This window comes from Echinococcus granulosus (assembly GCF_000524195.1).
Source record: "Echinococcus granulosus chromosome Unknown EG_S00091, whole genome shotgun sequence".
NCBI lineage: Eukaryota > Metazoa > Platyhelminthes > Cestoda > Cyclophyllidea > Taeniidae > Echinococcus > Echinococcus granulosus.
The window spans coordinates 206,694-225,655 of record NW_020170471.1 but is presented as its reverse complement, the minus strand read 5'-3'; the positions used below and the strand labels follow the sequence as shown (position 1 = coordinate 225,655).

The window sequence follows — 18,962 nt, the reverse complement described above, 5'->3', positions numbered from 1 at the left end:
AACAATAAAATTTGGGACTTTTAATCGAAGAAAAAATGCCTCTTATTTATTAATAACTGTAGGTTTTCGTTTACTGGATTTGAAATATCAGCAAAAAAATGGAGGCCCTTCTTGAGGAACAAACCTAGTTCATTCACTAAAATGTCTAAAAAATTGAAAAAAAAATTGATATTTGCGGATACATTTGTCTGACAGCAGGTAAAAATTTCCCAGCTCCCTCGATCACCATTAAGTTAGGCTTTTAGCCAATGGCAGCCCTGAAGGCACTTGATGGACAAAAGGAGGTCGATGCCACATCCCTCCTTTCAGGTCCTGTGACTAACCCACGAAGCCAGGCAAACAGACACATTAAACAAGCTATTTGAAATGTTTTTCCACCTTATCCTTTTAAAAAAATTGTGCACAAAATACGCATAAATTATGCAGAATTTTAACAAGCCTTTGAAAGGTCTTTCTTCCTCAAAGCAGAGCAACACCGGCTTTTCTTTATCCACTCTTCCTAAACATAAATTGCAAAACCTTTTCTCCCGCTTTCCAAATAAGCAAGTTAAAAGGTGCTTTTTGCTGATCAAATGATGTAAAGATGTCAAGGTAGCATGGCATCATCAATAGGGAAAAGTTGTGCTTTAACATACTGATAGGTCTCTCCATAAAACAACAACGAAAACATCTCTCCATTTTTAATAAAAAAATATTCGCTTAGGCTATTTTTTCCTTTTGCCTTTTTTATTTCCCACATTTGTAATGCGATGAAGCGGGAAAAAGTGGAGTTATTCCATCAGTGGTTTGGCTCTCTACCCCAATGAAATGCCATTGTGGCAGCCTTTAGTTTTTCAATTGTACAAGGCCGTCTGTTTGATCAAAAATTCAATACTTTCCCGTATTTTTATTCATTTTTTTTTAAATTTTTGTTGTGAGGACGGAGGTGTTTGCAGCAGTAAATACCTCAGTCGGCTTGTTAGACCGTCTAAACGAGGCATGATCAGATAGTCTACGCAAAGACGCTGTAGCCTTCTGCATTTATGGGGGAGATAAAAATCGACTGGATTCTGCACTTGTTACCCTACCTTTTGACAGGCCACTGACAGACCTGTCAACATTCATGATCAGAAAGAAGAGATACCATTGACACTCATATCAGGGCCAATAATCTCGCAGAAGATTGTTTGTCTCACACACAATTGTATAAAGTCGGACAAAAAGTCAGCATTTGATGACCCACCTAAGTGGTACGTTTCAAATGCCCCTTTTTTTGCAAAATTTCAGGGACTTCTCTTCCTTTCACTCGCCGTTATTTGCCAAGTTAAACACGAAAACTGTCAAAGCCTTCACAGACTTTTAGGCGTGACGGTACATGTGGGAGAGTAGAGAGTACCACTAAGTGATGAGTTAAACTAGGTCACTTAAAATGTCCTTTTCACGTTTGACAGCAGGCAACTTGTCAAGAAAAACTTTCAGGTGTATTTAGTGCAAACTAATGCACGCTTACACCGCCTGAAAGGTGAGAGACGTGGTGGCTGTCACATGTCACGCCAAACTAAGTGACAGTTGATCCTCAAGAGCACTGCTTTGTTTCGCAATTTCTGATAACTAGCAAAGAAAAGTGGCAAGGGCAAGACAAGGCACTTATCTCGAGGAGTTTTAAGGAAGTACCACCTTTTTGTGGGCATTGGACAATCCCGCATAAGCAGTCATCGAAAGGTGAATTAGGGAGGGGCCGGAGGAGGGAGAAGCTACTATCGGTGGGTGCATCTACCTCGCCATCATCTATAATGCTTACCAACTTATCACCACAATTCATCTTTCAGCCCAAAGAATGAATTATAGCTGTGTGGGTGTGTTCAGTCCCCACGGGGGTGGGGGAGGGGGAGGGGCGGTAGGGGAAGGGCGCGTAAACAGCAAAATTTATTGAGCACGTTCAAGAAAATTCATTGAAATGCCAGCAAACAAAAAATATGTTACATTTACACCCAGACAAAGTAGTATCCTAGCGATTGAGAAGAAAATGAAAATTACTTGACTCAGCCAGAGGTGTCAATGTCACGAGCGACACTACGAGGAGCATTTGTTATCATTCACTTGTCAAATACGTGAAGGCATCAGGCTCCCCCTCTCCTCCCCAAAAAAACAATCTGACAAAAGCCAAATAAGAGAGAAACTGACTTGTTTTATTTATTATTACAATATTTGCCAACTTGTCAGTGTCAACTTGTCGTCTCATCCAACCAATACCCTTTAAAACTGATTTATTTATTTAAGACTTGTTTTACTGTAAAAGTCTTCCTCTTTTCTATGCACCCTCTCATACCTGTCAGCTTGAATTTTTCTCACGGGAGGCTGTCAAAAAGGCAATTGACAAGTCCTCCAACTGGTGCATTTAAACAAATGGAGCGGAAATGAGAGGGGCGGTGAGGTGAAGAAAACAAAAGGGATGACCTATTGAAAGAAGCAATAGTTGGATTCTGAAAAAGCTATTTCACAAAATAAAAATAATAAAAGACCAGTTGGATCACATTGAAGTTAAATTTAAAGGCTTCCAATGGGGATCCTCTCCTGATTGGTCAATGGTTTTGTTGCGCTTATTTTGTATTTTTTTAACAAAAAATGCATGATTGTAAATTTTTTGTAATTATTAAACAAAAAAGTTAGTCAAATATAACCATCCGAAACAAATGTGATAGATCAACTGCTTGACGCCTTCCGTCCTTCTACCTCCTGCTGTCCCCTTCCCTCTTGTCTTACTGAGGAAGCTCTCGTACTCTTCTTTATGGGTGATTGCGACACATTTGGTCTTGTCTGACACTCTGACAGCTCGATAGCAAGAAGTGACGGGAATCAGTTGTATGCTTCAAGGAACACAGAAGGGATTTCATTCGTTAGATGATGTGAAAAGGTCTCACGCGACAGCGGAACCGACCAAGGTGGGCAAATAAAGTGACAATTTATCAGGAAGAAGGGAGCTAGACGCATCACAAGGCGTCAGTCTAGTCTGTCAATGGAGGTACTGCTACCTGCCTCGCATGGCAAGCCTACCCTCCACTCCGCCAGTTCATTTAAACACTCCAGGGGACTTTTAAGCCCATAAAGATGTAAAAACTCCCAAGAGTTTAAGAAAAATTGTCATCTTTTAATCGTCGTCTTTAAAGTCCTCCTCCCGCCTCTCCCCTCTCCTTTCCTCCGCGTTGCCTGTAACAAGCTCTCGTGTGAACAGCAAATAACCGCAGGGTGGGATCAAAGAGGTGGGAGGGAGTGCGTTCGCAGCCTTGAGAGCGCACTGCCCATTGCTTGTGATACACGGCGTAAACGTATGGTGGAGGCATTTTTAAAACCGCCTCCTCTCTAAGGCAAAACTGGTTCAGACCATATCCTATCCCACATCAAACAAGGTATGTTCTGTAAATCAACCAGTGGAAGGTTTTCGTGTTCCAAGACTATGGAAAGAATAGCCTACTTTGAGGAGGGAGGTTAACACATATCCCTCTTCAATAAAGACATTAGTGAGGCGTGAATATTGGGGAATTTGAAATCAGCGAGGATTCATGGTTTGTTCTTCAAATAAATTGAGATTTGTCTCGGTTTTTAAAACTGTACCACCACACAAGGTTTCCCCACTAAAAGCCTACTTCTACTGGAGAGAGAGAGCGTAGACCTTCCCAGAGAGGGTCACACCGTCCAGCACAATCCCAAGGCGCGCATTAAAGCAAACGTCAATTTTCCCACATAAACTGCAAAAATAAAGTTGATGTGGCTTTCCACCAGCAGTAGATTTCTTTAATCCCATAAATCCACAGGCACAGCTAGGTGTCTTGAAGATCCCTCCCACCCCGCCATTATGCTGTCAATGTCAAAGGCGTTTGCTAATCAAATGACTCGTCATAGAAATTTAAGCGGACAGATATGGGGACATAAATCTTGTCCGACCGTCTGGGAGAAGTAGGGCCGCATTAGTAATGAATTAACGGGGATAACGACTGAGGAACTGAGTGTAATATGATCTGGAGGCAAATAAGTCCCACATTAAAAGCACCTTGAGGAAATTTGGGTACCGTCAAAAAAGCCTCCATCTGGCAGATGAAAAGGAGTGACAGGAGGAAAAAGAAGTAAAGATGACTGCTTTATACGCACGCATACTTGTGGGCGCTATTGTTCACAAGAGAGACACGAGTTGCCCCATCTCCTTTGTCTGTCTGCCTGTCTGTTAATCTGGGTGAGTGGGTCCACGCCAAAAGTTGATCTCCCCTTCACACCGTCCCGCCAACTGACAGGTTTGTCTGCCTACATCCAATCTTCCACAAAATACGAGCAGCTATCTCCTAACTATATAGATACGAAGAAGGTAACCAATCTTTTCAAACGAAAAAGGAGGAAAAAGAAGAATCCCATAACTCATTGTCCATGAGCATTTATTGGAAAAGGTGAAGCCAAATCGTAGAGACAACACTGCAAGAAAATGTGAGTAAAGGAGGCGGTGAAGAGGAGGCGAGAGAGAGAGAGAGGTAAGGAAACATTTTGGGCAGTAGGGTCACAGCCACACACACACCCACACAAACAAGCACAGAAAACAAGTTCATAAGGCAATTGAGTAGAGGTGGAACTTTTTAGAAGATAAATGGAATGTATTCATGCACTTTGCGCATCATATTGGTTCATTGCCATCATCCAGAGTGAGGATACGCGAATCGTCGGCTGTACTATTCTGAAAAGATTAAGAAAAAAGGGTAAAAGAAAACAGGAAAAAACAAAAAAGGAGGCGAGAGAAACGCAAAAAGAGTTATCATCACCATCATTTTGTCTAGTTTTATTATTTGATTGAACCGCAACCGCTATACCTTCCGGTTCAACACTAATTGGAGGAAGGAATTACGGCCCCTAAAATCCTTGCTCCCACCTTTTTTTCCACCAAAAGTGAGTAGAATCAGCAATTTTGTTAAGCCAATTATACAAGGAATTCCCTTTTTTTGGCTGAAGTAACCCTCACCCAAATCCATCATCCTTGCCCAATGAAACGGAAGTTGATTGAGAGAGACAACACGCCTCTCCCCCCGGGCTCCAAATCACCGCCTTTGTTTATCACACCCTTTAAAGTCCCAATTGTCTATTTGCGATGTTGATGGTCTAAGAGCAAAAGCCAACAAAAGGTGACAGCAGACATCACTGACAGGAATACCATCCAAGGGGAATCAGGAGGGTGAGGTGAGGCTAGGCGGTATCCTCTCCCCCGCTCCCCACCTCCACCCCAGGCAAGACTACCAACACCTAAGGGAGGGCAGAGATTTGGTAGCAGTAAGTGACAGTATGCAGTGCTTTTGATTCTATCACAGACTGATTTACCGAGCCTGAGTGTTGGTGAAAAACAGAAATGCCCTTTTAGTTGACCCACACCTCCGAGTAGAGACATCTCAACTGAAAGTGGTGTTTGATCTTTAGTAAGCGAATAATTGTGCCTGCAATCCACCCGACACGCATAGATGCACAAAGGAGGCACAGACTTGTGGGACTGAAGCAATACATGCCCTAGAAAACGCAAAGCGGATTAGGTAGTGAGGGAATCGTTTGGCGGTAACCAATGTTATATTTGTTCCCTCAACGTCGCAATACAGAAGTCACATGCTTCCTGCCTTCCTTCAGTCAATCAGTCAGTCGGGAGGCAATTCCTTCCCAAAACGTGGGTAAAGTAAGTGAAGAGCAACTTGACAGTCAGGGAAGCCGCCAGCCATTCATTCATGGGTAATATGTGGCATGTCAAACGCTGCCTCAGTGTGGATGCATTCACATGAAAATCGCCTTACTTCTAGCCTCTACATCCTCTAAAAATCAGAGACAAACTCCGAGCCCATTCATCAGGTTCAACTGACATTGGAGAAGAAGGTGATGAAGTTTAACAACCCGAGGAAAGTGGTGGAGGGGAGAAATAAAGAGGATTGTACCCAAAAAGCGTTAAAATCACCCCATTTTTGTGTCAATAATGCAAAAATGATCACCTACTTTAACGCCAAAAAGGACCGAAAAATGGAGGCCGAGAAAAAAAAGTACGTGAAAACAAAAAACTCACTCTAAAAATGACGGGTCCAAAAGTTGATCCACGACTGTCGCCAATGCTTGAGGCGGTTAGTTGATTCCACTTGCTGTCACGTTCACTACCAGCAATGGCCTTGACGAGTTGATGGGGAGAGAGCTCCAACTCCTTTTCATCCTCTGGAATGCCACATTCAGTGCCTTGGTTAGCTGCGGAGTCGGAACTTTCGAATGCACTCTTCACTCTAGCCTCTGCGCCCTCTACCAACTTCATGTACTTGTATTCCAGTCTAGACGTTGAACAAAGAAATTACTTAACTCCCTTAGTTGAGCAGGCAGAGAGATCAAGGCCTTACCAAGGTCAGAGGACACCTTCCACAAGTTTTAGGTGAGGCGACAAACCAAGAATCGGCTCGTGTATCAATGACAACTTCTTCCGCCTTTCAGCTTTTAATTTGTCAGAGTGGATTCCACAGGTCATGCTTTTTTGCTGTCCTCTTTTTTCTTTACGATGTAAATCACCTAAGCCATGGCAAAGAGTGCTCCACTATCTCGCAAGTTGGCCTACATGCCTACTATGGAGCTCACATCCTGCGTTCTTAAGGAATTTGTTGCTAAAAAAATGTTTTGTTTCATCTCTCTTTTCCCACAACTAAAAGCACCAGAACATGAAAATCCAGAATTCGTAAATTAGCCTTTCGCAAGGAGACTTGAGAGACTTTAGCCCAACCCTTACAGTGAGGATCATGTCAACCTGTTTAACTTGTCATCATTAGTTATGAAGACAAGTGTCCAGATGTCAGACGATTGAGACTGTCTCACGAGGATGACTGGACAGGCATACTCATGCATCCATTATTCTTCTCACTCGATTTCGCAACTCACTGTCCTGAAGGTCTGAGGCATTTGGAAACTCCCATCACATTGGTTTAGTTATGAAAAAAAACCTTATCTCAATACCGTTAGAGGGAAAAATTAGCGCTGTCAACACACACACGCACACACACACACACGCAATTTTCCGTGCACGATGGAAGGTAAAATTATCGAGAAGTGACAACTTTTTCCTCCTCACTCTCTCTCTCTCTCAGTCACTTTTTCAACGGACTGGTACAAGCGGTTTGCACGCCTCCCTCCCAGTCCGTGTGTCAACCTCTTCCGCCCCATCACTGAGGAGAAGGAAACGCTTCAAATATCACCTGTACCTTTGGCTACTCGTAGTCAATCACACGGCCAGGTCAAGCAGACACTTTGCTCAGGCTTAGACGGGATAATCAACTTCTCCTCTCTCACGTCATCGCATAAGACATTTAAAAAGTGAGTGAGTGAGAAATCCATCGACTTACTTCTTATTTCTTCGGTAGCAATAGAAGATTGTGAGAAGGAGTAGAATGATGAGGGCCACTGTGAAACCAACTGCAATTTTGCCTTGCAAGGAGAGCAGTGGACATGACTCGGTAATGACAGATGTAAAGTTTGCTTCAGGACGACAAGTTCTGGGGAGGCAAAAAGAAAGAAGCATAACATACACACACATTTATATTATTCATTGCTGCTCTTTCGTGGGACGTATTCGTGGAAAAATTTAAGGATAATTAGTAACACTTGGAGTTGGATGGGGTTAATCCCATCCCCCGCCCCTCCTCCGGTCCCTAAAAAAGTGCCCTTTAATTCTAATCTGTTGTGGAGGGGGGAAGGGGGGACAGGGGGGGGGGGAAGGCAAAAAGTGGTCCTTTTAAAACACCCTTTGATGTATTAAAACAAGCCTGGGATGGAGAAATTAATGATCGCAGGTACAACGCTGGATGGGAAATAAAAGTGCTTCTTAAAAAGGCAATTAAAAAAGACGCTACTGCATACATTTCTAGAGGATTAAACACACTTTGATGTCTTTACCCCTAAAAAACGAGGGGAAAGAAGCTTAGGCAAATTATGAGAAGCCAATCAAGCCGGTTGATGCAGTTTTGGGGTATGACTAGCTACAATGACCTTTGACCTCTGATGTGCGTAAGTATGCCAGAAAGAGACATTGGCCATTCCATTAGTGCTTTGTGCTACCTTCGCCTAGCTTCGTGGACAGCTGTCTCGTCAAGCATCTTGCACAAAACTAGGGGAAGGTACAGTATACTGTAGGCCAGTAGTTATAAATCACCCAAGGTGTTGATAGATGTCAATCAAGAAGACTCTTCACCTTTGCTAAGGATGAATAAATAGGCCTGACAATCGATGTGCCAAGATCTTTTAGACAAGTTTGATGCAAATGATTAGGAGACAAGGCAGGGTAATAAGGCAATCTGAGTCAGTAATTTCCGTAACTTCTTCCCTATGTGTTATTAATACGTGGGAGGGGGAAAAGGTGGCTTTAGGACCCCTGATCCAATGTTAGATGGACAGACGCTACATTGGTTAATGTCACACAATCTATTCAGCATCCCCGCCTCATATCTCTTGAGTCACAATGCATCATTTCGTCCCTAGAAGACTTTGGCAGAAACTGCCTGTTGACATGCTAGAGACCAAACCCTTGAGAGGTATCTCCTCAATACACCTCGAAAATTGGTGGAAAAAATAAACCGTAGGACCAAGGGATCAGTCTGTAAAAAAGTGCAATCTTCTGCGAGACAACGTCACGCGACTTTTACCGACAAGAAGATCTCCCATCCTACACCAGGAGTGAGTAAAAAGGCAGCGTCATCGCTAATTTTTTTCACTTTGCGAGAGGGCAAAATTATGTCAAGTTACTAAATGTCATGCTGCTGCAGGGAGGAAGAAAGAAATATCTAAAAAGAAAAAGAGAAACAAATAAAGAGAAAGTGAAAAAAAACTCACTTGGGAGGTAAGAGTGTCACCTCCATAGAACCACCAAAGCAGCCACCAGCAATACGTTGATAGTCCTCCATACGACAAATCGGACAGGCCAAAGGTGAAATCACCATAAAATGATATTGACAGCCATCACACGTTCCCACTCCACAATTGGGGGGAATTTGAATACGTGCCGAGGTGTTAAAGACCTTGGAGGCATCGTCGACTTCACCACACCGTAGGGTCACGATGGTATTGATGCCGCCCGGACAGGCACTCGTTGTCCTATTTCAACACATTCAAAGATGACCATCGAAAAAATAAAAGAAAAAAAGAGACTAGAAGCGCCAAATACACAAATTTTGCATGCAGGCATTCCGGAAAGAGAGGGGAAATATGGGGAAGGGGAGGAGGATAAAAACAGACTAGTCCGCAAAGCGAAAGCACAAAAGGCATTCTCTCACGTACCTATATAACCTGTAATTTTATTGTTTAATAAAAAACAAAAAGGGATTAGTTCTACTCTTTTTACACATGTTTATAAGCTTTTTTGCGTTTAAATTTTTATATTTTTATTTTCTGTGAGTGTGGGTGTAGAAATTCACGTTTCCCACTGGCATCCGTGGACAGAGTGAAGAGGTTAAACTATTGCCTTTTTCCCTTTCCTTTCTCCCTTCTTCTGTGTCCACCCAATTTCCAGAATTGCAATTTGTAGGTGACCCTTAAAGCAGGAAATGAAAGACCAAGAAAGAGGAATCAGACATTCCTATTCATGCCGACGCACAGTGACATTTCTGCATTGGAGAGAGAATTCCTTCGTGTGAAGAAAATAACTCAAATGCCCCTGTTCATCGTCTTGCTTCATCTTGATTGATCACTTCAAGAAGTGGAGGGAAAAAAAGCGGAAAGTCTGCTTGTGGACTTAGGTGCCCAAATTCAACGTCAGCAAAATATCCATGGTTGCTATCACCCATCTGTGACGACAATATTCTCAGTGGGAAAGGAACAAAATTAACGCAACAAAACCGATTGTCACATTTAATTAAACACGCAAAATCTATTTGAGAAGAATGTTATTTGGACTTGACAAACTCACCCAAGTGAGTGAGCGTGTGAGCGAGTGAGTAGTTGAATGATTAAGTGGAGGCAAAATTTGCTCTGATGTGAGACATTTCAAACCTATTTTAGGCATTAGTTACTCAACATGCCTGAATTTTATACAAGTTCTAATTGAGAGTGACAATGCATTTGGATATGTCGTCTTGAAAAGGGGGAGAGAGAGAGAAAGGTGAAGGGAAAAAAGAGGGCTGAAAAACAGGAAGCAAATGCATGTTTACCAAGGGGACTTACGATTTAGTCTGGAAAAAAAGGTGGAAATCTGTCCCTATATCTGAAAGGGAAGTAGGAAGAGGGAAATAAATATTTAATATAAACATGTTTTATAAATCGTCTCTAGAGAGAGCGAGAGAGAAAGTAAATGTGGAAAGAAAAACCTTACCGTAAAAGAGGATTCACGTCTAACCTAGATGGATGTACTTTCACCTTCATTTCTATGTGATAAGGCACAAAATTTGCAACTTCTCGTTTCCAATGTTGTGGGTGTTAGCAAGCAAAGAATGGCAAGACCACTTCTCTCCACTTTTTTCACCCTTTTTAAAGGTTCTGACAACAACCCAAAGATGCTTTGGTTGTTAACTAGGTACCAGAGGTGAAGGAAAAGGCTGCACATAGTTACCGTGAATTCGACGACTGGAAGCGCTAATTACGAGTACATTCAAAACACCAAATGTCATCCAACTGAGTGACTGGATGACTATCTGAGCTCCGACCTTTCAAAGTGGGCATATGATGGGCTCAATTTTCTTTCTAAAAAATTATTGTACAGAAGTGGTCACTAAAATGGAATACGAATCTACTGCCTGGTTTGGAGTCGTATGTTTTTGACAAATAATAAAAATTACTAAATGTGATGGGGATGGGAGATTCAACGATGGTGAAAATTACCTACTTTTACTAGTGTTGCCAGTGCAGGCCACCAACAAGGGAATAAAGTTCCTCAAAGCTTATACAAGAGCCATCCAAATCTTATCCAGTAAAAGAAAAACAATTAGGAAAAACTCTCAAATCCGGCATGCCTTTACAACCCATGTAACGTGTTTCCAGCATCAGCGTATTTCTCGCATCCCATTTAGGAACCCAGCTGATCTTTTACTGCTTTTGATTTACTTTTTTTGTTAACTCGAGATGTTAATATTCGATACCCAGTTTAGAAGATGGGATTTGCTTTAGATGAGGTTTCTAATCCAACGCAAAATATTCTCTCATTTCAGTTGCGAAAGGTGAAAGTAGAACTAAAAGCCCACTTTTACAAAAGAAAATTTGCATGAAATATTCTGTTAGAGGAAAAAATGCAAACATTTTACAGATGAGTTAATGGAACACCATTTTGAAATAACCAGCGAAACTTGATAAATTATACTCATCCAGTAAAACAAAGCACAAAATTTTATAAACCGGCCTTACCATCGGCTTTCCATCCACCATTGACAAGCTTCGAGTTTATTTCTTTAGCAAATTCCTCAGATGAATTGGTTTGCACGCCCTTTAACAAGACATCGCCAAGACTAGAGAAGAAAGAGGTCCCCTAGGTCAACTTCAATTCTGCAAGCGTGCGGTCTCTAAGTGCTCAACTTCCACTAACTGTTTGGCCTCTCAATCACATATCCAATTTGTTTTAACAGCGAGACTCCATGCTTTTAGCAAAAAAAAAAACAAAATCACCTCCCAGAATACGTGCAAGTGAAACATCTTGGCACTTTACTAAGAAGGTATGCGAGACACGATCTTCACTTATCTGCATTTATAAATGAGTCAACTTTAATTTCACTGGGTTTACGTGTCCGATGCAGCTCTGATTTAAAACAAAAGTATTCACAAATTGAAGCGTCTATGATCGGATTTGACTAGCATTCACTGCCTCTAATTACCATTCACTTTTAACTGAATCCTATTAAGAAAATTAGTGATAAAACATTTTAAAATTATGAGTAAAAAGAGTAAAAAACGCACCTCATTGCGCTAGAACGGAGGTAAGTTCCAACTCCAGACGCGTCTTTCGAGGGACTCCAGATTTCTCGACATATCCAGGACGTTACGTTCGCCTACCAACGTTTGGTGACGAAATTATTTTTTTTAGGATAGTACCTCTTTAGAGAAAAAACCTTGCTTGGAGTGGGTTTACATGAGTTTCACAGTTAGTGTGCCTTCCTGGATAAGGGATACTTGGGTAAACCTCGGGACCTACTTTAAATGCATTGAACTAGATCTATTTAAGAACATCATATCGCCTAGTGTTCGCTTTCCTCCCTTGGAGAGAGCAGCCCTCCCTAACAGGAACTAAAAATCCTTTCTATGACTGCAGAAGATTTCAACTAGCCAAATTTGGTAACGGAAAACTACTTCTGCAAACCAGTTATTTTTAGAAACGGGATGAAATACAGATTGGTGGCGCTTCTATTATGTATGACAGGAACTCCACCTTCTTGGAACATTTGATTTTATGTGAGGCGGCACCAAATCCACCTCCTCATCACCGCCGTCGTCATGGACGAATCGGAAGTCGCATAACTGTTTTCGACTATAAACGCAGGTATTAAATCATTTTTTCCTTTTCTAGGTGCATTTTAAAAAAAGCTCCTATAAATGTTATAATTTATTTACGTACCTCCTAATCATAGGAAATGACAGTTAAAAACAAGTTACGCAATCAGCTATTTGTCGCTGGTCAGAATTTAAGTTTGACTTTCCACTGCGATTCTTGATTTGTGTCAAAATTTGAATGCCGGTGGAGCGGAAAGCCTAGGGTTCACCCTATTTTAGAAAGGGGAGAAGGATGGAAAGGGATGGAAAAAACTACGGGGCGAAAAACGAATGATTTAATTTGTCAAGTCATTTAAATAGAAGTCTGTTTCTTTTGAAAAAAAAAGGATAAGTAAGGAATGAGCTTACATCAACTTTGTTGCTATTGATGCAAGTAGATTGCAAATCGGGTTTGCGAGTGTTCAGAAACAACTGGAAGTGATATTGAAATTCATAACCTTGTGAAGTAAACAACTTTGCTCCCTCTGTTGTAAATTTACTAAAAAGGAATTTTTTAAAGACCAGGAAGAAAACACACATGAAAGATGCAAAATCGCATCAAGTTGTGTGGATACCTGCTCAGTAGTTCATCCAAATCGTATCTTTGACCAGTGGATGTTTCTGGATGCAAGTCGATCAGGCATTTCTCACCATTGCCTGGCACGGTTCCAGGAGGACAAGCTCTGCAAGCCTGTTCCACCGTCATGATTGAGGACGCATCACCAATAACCATAGTTCCATTCGGACAGGGAACACATTCTGCATGCGACTCGCCCGAGGTCTCATTCGTTATCATTGTGTAGAAAAGTCCATCATTACATGGTTTGCAGCTGGAAATGCGAAAAAACATTTATTTTAACGATATACCTATGCATGGGAATAATTCAGTGGGAATTTGAATGGCGCCAAAATCAGATCAAATTAAGTTTTTAAAGAAAAGGTGTACTCGACAGATGCCCTGCCCTTTCGAACTAATCGAGGATTTCAGGACATCAACCTGTTCCTAGTATAACGATAAATTTGATCTAAAAGATCTTCCGGCCTCGACATCCATCAATTCACGCAACCCTGTATAGAGTCACATTCTTTGGACACAGCCAAATGACGAAACACAATTGCTAATAAAGGTAAAAAAGTGTAAAGACTTCTTCAAGAACAATCCATTTCATCAACGACGCAAAATTCCAAGGAAAATAACGTCTAATTAGCATGTTTATACAAAGAAAACATTTTACTAAAATAATAACGGTAGCATATAAAGAAACAGGTTCAGCTAATCAGGCGTAAAATGGACGTACAATTGTTTGTCAATCCCAAGTGGGCACTTTTTGCAGCCAAGAGCCCCACTATCGCGAGTGTTGTTAATTTCAATGGAATAGATGACCACCCTGTCATCACGAGTGTTAGGGTCAAGTTCTGAGCCCGGTTCGTCCCATCGTTTGAACACCCACAAGAACGAAACGCCCTCGCAACTATACGGTTCATAGCTACAAGTGATTGAAATTATTGCTACTTAAATCATTCAGTAGAATTTGTTCTGCATTAAGTGTAGCGCTTAGAGGAATTCAATGATGTCACGTTAATGAACCAGATGAGGGTAAAGTGAGTCTTTTTGCCCTTACTTACAAAACATATTTAGTATGAAATAATTCTAGTCAAAAAAATGCTCAGCAACTTTAAGAAATTCACGGCCTAGATTTCCCTATGCGAATTCCGCTAGCAGATTTTCTAAAGCGAAAAGAAACTCCCCACTTTTCACTTGGCAGTCATCGCCACGTTTTTGTTTAGTTGCTTTAACGAAAATTTATCAGAAAACACGGCTAAATAAAATTTTGTTTGGTTTACAGCAACTTACGAGAAAGTTGTTCGGTTAACACGGCCAGCCCACTTCTCGATCTCCACAGAGTACCACTGCATATCCTGCGCGCATGAAACAGAATTAGTTTCCTATTTTTCTTGTAATTTTTGTAATCCCACGATCTACATCTACAACCAGATTTTTGTGCCCTCCCTGGCCTACAAGCGGTCCACAAAGTGGACAGGAAAGTTGTCATTTTATCTTTTCAAGTCGGGAACAATGAAAAATTGCGGCCATTACATATTATTGGGATATCTTTTTCCACAAAGAAAGGCACTTTCATGAAGGTTTATTTTTTTGATACCTGGGCAGGTGGGACAAAAGCAGAATCGAGATGGATGTCTTGGACGCTTTCTTTCAATAAGGTAGGAGGAAGTAAGGCTTCAACTAGTCCAAAGTGGACGGACTCAGAGACTCACCACAGTGAAGACGAGAGAACATGGGCCTTGACAGACCAATTCAAAGTCGAAGACAAGTTTTGTGCCCGGCAGAGGGCTGATATATCGAGCGAGATAGACGGATTCATCCGGCCTGGGTCCCAAGAAGCCGTCGGTGAGATCCAACGCCAACACCGAGTAGACTTGGCTTCCCAGACCAGGACCCACAAATATCGACGACCTATTCAGCTGCCATACCCGACAGTCGCCGTCTAAGGGCAGACAGCTAATTGGTCAAATCTCAAGGTCAGCTTCTTGAGGTTCTAGTAGCTGCATAGCAGGGAACAGGTTGCAACTCGACTGTGTGCATCAGCTTCTGCTACTTACTTGCAAGTTCACCAATCAAAATGCCGCCACAATGAGTGCCCTGACCAATTAACGGGAAGTTTTACTTTATGACGTTGTTTTGTTTCAAGACTCTCGGTGTGGTAACAGTATTTCTTATCGCCGCTGGTTTTTTTTCTTTTTTAAACGGATGAGAAATTTTGGAGGCATCTCATTAGGCGAATATTGGCAGAATTTAATGCGAAAAAAAGTACAAAAAAGTCGGCTTGTTTTCACCTTTGCACATGTAGCTAAATCACCTTCCACAATCGCCTCAAATGCACATCTTTTAAATGAAGTTAAAAGATAAGAGCCGTATTACTTTGGTGACAAATAAGGGGAATGAAGATACTTGTCAAGTTTGTGGCATAACATCACATGAGGGGAGTTACCAGTGGCGTTGGCAACAAAGAGATCGGCGAATGCTGCGAATGGATTTGCACAAAAAAGAAACAAAACAAAACCGGTGGCAAGCTTTACTTCAAACAAATACAAGCTAACGATAAAAGTGCAACGAAAAACCAGAGGAAGGAGTGACATATGTTTAAGATGCCCACGAGACAAAGGAGATGGGCACTCACCATCTACATCATGACAGTAGGATGTCATCCTGGGCGGCATTCGGCTCCAGGTATCATATCTGACGCCAAAGACAGGCACCTCATCTTTGGGACAGGCTTGACAGCTTCTTCCATCTACGGATGTTAAAAATCCCGAAGGGCAGGTCCCACAATGCGTTGTATTGAGCACCTTTGTACCAAGGGGGCAAGATGCGCAGGCCACATTGGTGCTCGATGGTGCCGAATGTTTGGTATCTTCGCAAATGACCGGTTCAATGAGCTCGGTTACCAAATGTTGCTACAAACACGAAGTGGGAGAGCACATGCGGGGCGCACACAAAATCGACGTTGGCCCTGCTCTCTGGGCAGTGTGTATCTGCCTCCTACCTTATTTATGCATTATGCATGACAGATTATTGATGAGGAGGGGTACACAGTTACTCTCTATGGGGACGGTAGATCTATCTACTGAGGTTAACTTTTGCACAAATTCATTCAAACTAACTTTCTACCTTCGCTGATGGAGACGGGGCTTTTGAAGGAAGAGCCCTTTAAGCCTACTTTGTCAGTAGTGAGACAACTTGGTGCCGTTCTTTTTCGCATATTTGTGGCGCTTGATTACGATTTCAAATAGGCCAATTATCACCGCCCTGTTTGCATAATTGATGATCTACACTTGAAAATGGCCACATATCACGCGAGAGAGAGAGGCAAATACAGAGAGGATCTCAGAAATGGCAAAAAAAAACTTCTATTATGCCACGCCTAAGGCCTAATTAAATTGCAGAAGCTATACACACCATGATCACACGCACACAATAGTGGGAGAAACAGCAAGATCTCAGGCACCTCCACAGAAAAATAACAAATCAACAAAGGCAACATTTGGTTGATTGGCTGACTAGCCACTTCGTTTATTGCTGTCGCCTTAGTAACCGGTTTAAGACAATGAAGCATTACCGTGACTGCCTAAAAATATTTGGGAGGACTTACCGTATCGGGGGAGGTAGTGCATTCGGTAAAGTGGGTGATGTATTCCGAGGGCTTACAGGGCACCTTCTTACTGCAGACACCCGAACCAGGCACTGAAAAAGGCCAGACAATCACAAAAGATAGCGCACACAACTACGTGGGTTATCCACAGACCACAGCAGTGCTGCCACTTGCAAAGAGCATCACCTACTGGCGCAGCCTACACATGATAAGAAACGGGGTGAGCAGAGAGGCAGAGAAGTGAGTGAGAGAAGGCCGTGGATGGTAAGGTCACTACTACAGGCACTTCATTATCTAACGGCGAGAATAAGGGAGCAGGGAATACACTGGGCAAGAAATAAAGAGAAGGAAAAAGATTGTAAAAAGTAGAGTGCGTTTACTCAGTAAGTAGAGTTCTGCTTCAGGGATTTTGGTGACATTTTGGCACACCATTTATTTCGCACTTAGTTTACTCGGCCAGAGTCGAGTTGGCAGTCCAAAAAACAATGAGACATGTGAGCTGCAATCAACGATGCGTTGTCAGTAGACGAAGCCAATGTCAAATCTGTAACTCTCATGAGTGTACACATTAAGCATTAAATAAGTGGTTACTTATACCAACACAAAGATCAATCCGCATCCCTTTATCCTTGTGCCTTGGAAATAAGACGCCATCTCCAACTGGTGCAATACCTGTTTAAACAAGAACACCTAAAAAAGGAGGTTTCAGATGGAAGGATAGGGATTCAATGTACTTTTTGCTTTCCTTACATTTGAAGAAAGTACTTTGTGCTTATCTCATAACCATAGCTATTGACTAACCAACTTTTGACGGTTCTTTTTCCTGAACCGTATGCTTTATTCTTGTGTGCCTGTGTCTGGCATTGTCAACTAACTTACCAAATATTGCAAAAACAATTCTTCTCCGTGTGACTAAGCAATGTCACGGGAGCGGCGGCAACTTCGCTGAGTCAATGCCGTGAGGATATACGTGAGTTTACTGAGAGGTAAGCGATTGATTTCACTTAATTTTAGGACGTCTTTTAATTGAAAAATAGAGGCAAGAAATGGAAATTATCTTATTTATCAAACATGTCAAAAAGTTCTAAGCAAAGCTGAGGAAAGAAAAGTGGAACATTGTACCAAAAAATCCAAACAAACTTACGCGAAAACGTCCCATCAGGACAAGGACTGCAAGAACTGGCTTTCTGGGTAGAAATCGTATTCTGCGGACACTTGTGACACATGTCAGAACCTGATTTGTTGGTATAGTAGCCGGGTTCGCATTCGATACAGGAAATTGTCGCAGGACGACCCGTGATTTTCACCGATTTCAGCTTAAACTGCGTTGCCTCAGAGCCCCTGTTATAGTAATTGTCTGAGTAGAGATACCACTGCAGCGTAGACGAGCCGGCTGGAACCGATGTTGAGAATGATACCCAACTGTTCTTATAATTGGGTAGCAAGAGGTGACTCCTTCCGCCGTCCAATACACAGCGCTCATTACGAACCTTCAAGGATGGATCGAGGTGTGGCCGCTACTTACCGTGAAGTAGGCTAGTGAAAGAGGATCTGTCAGTTTGAATAAAAAAGTGACATTGCCCGCTTTAATGTTTTTGTTCTCCAGGGTCAACTCCGAGACGCAAAGGGTATTAGTCGTTCCCAAAAGATAGGTACCCTCAGGTTTCCATCCAAAACTAACAAAAAATAAAATCCGCAGTTTTAGGACAAATTACTCAAAGGAAAGCATTCCGAAAAATCAGGGCGAAGCATATAAACATTAAAGGTGCAAGGAAAATACATTGAGTAAAAAAGGAAATGCGGCTTACCCTTTGCAAGCAGACGGGTCTCTACTAGTCAGAACGTCAGAGTAAAATCCGCTTGGTAAAGTTGACCAGTTATCCACCAGGAAAACATCACCAGGGGCTGCTGTTCCAACCGGACATTCTTCACATCCACTCAATGCAACATTCAGGACCTGCCCGGGTGGACATGATTGAGCTACAAGTAATCCAATTAAGAAGTAAGCTCACTGCAGTCTTTCACAAATTTCGGCGCGTCAGATACAGAGCAAACTTTTGGGTCCTTCGGAACTTTCACAATAAAATGACTCCCATCGGTCTCACATGGTGTGGTAATATATGTTGTTTGAGACTGGAAATTATCAAAAAACAGAATCGACGTACTTCAGTGCACACATTAAGTGCGATTACTGCAGCAGGAAGCAAAAAAAGTGCAACAAAGAAACCCCCAATCATCGCACAGGGCTGAAATATTCAGCAGTTTATAGTTGTGTCCGAGCAAATTCAAGGTTATATGTAATATATAAAACAACATGTCATCAGTTCATTT

General features: G+C 42.0%; 1 protein-coding gene across 1 annotated transcript; it reads right to left on the bottom strand. All coding sequences in view use genetic code 11, as the record gives it.

Annotated features, from left to right (window-relative positions):
* Positions 1-4,636: 4,636 nt before the first annotated feature.
* On the bottom strand, positions 4,637-18,868 carry EGR_07945 (hypothetical protein; the record flags this gene model as incomplete). Its single annotated transcript, XM_024497194.1, has 19 exons — positions 4,637-4,696; positions 6,053-6,305; positions 7,362-7,511; positions 8,845-9,105; positions 10,171-10,210; positions 11,344-11,444; positions 11,890-11,981; positions 12,829-12,958; positions 13,035-13,289; positions 13,758-13,946; positions 14,315-14,379; positions 14,737-14,966; positions 15,660-15,936; positions 16,632-16,723; positions 17,776-18,121; positions 18,157-18,307; positions 18,440-18,611; positions 18,644-18,764; positions 18,797-18,868. 19 exons carry the CDS (start codon positions 18,866-18,868, stop codon positions 4,637-4,639), a joined length of 3,057 nt encoding a protein of 1,018 aa, XP_024348392.1.
* Positions 18,869-18,962: the final 94 nt, after the last annotated feature.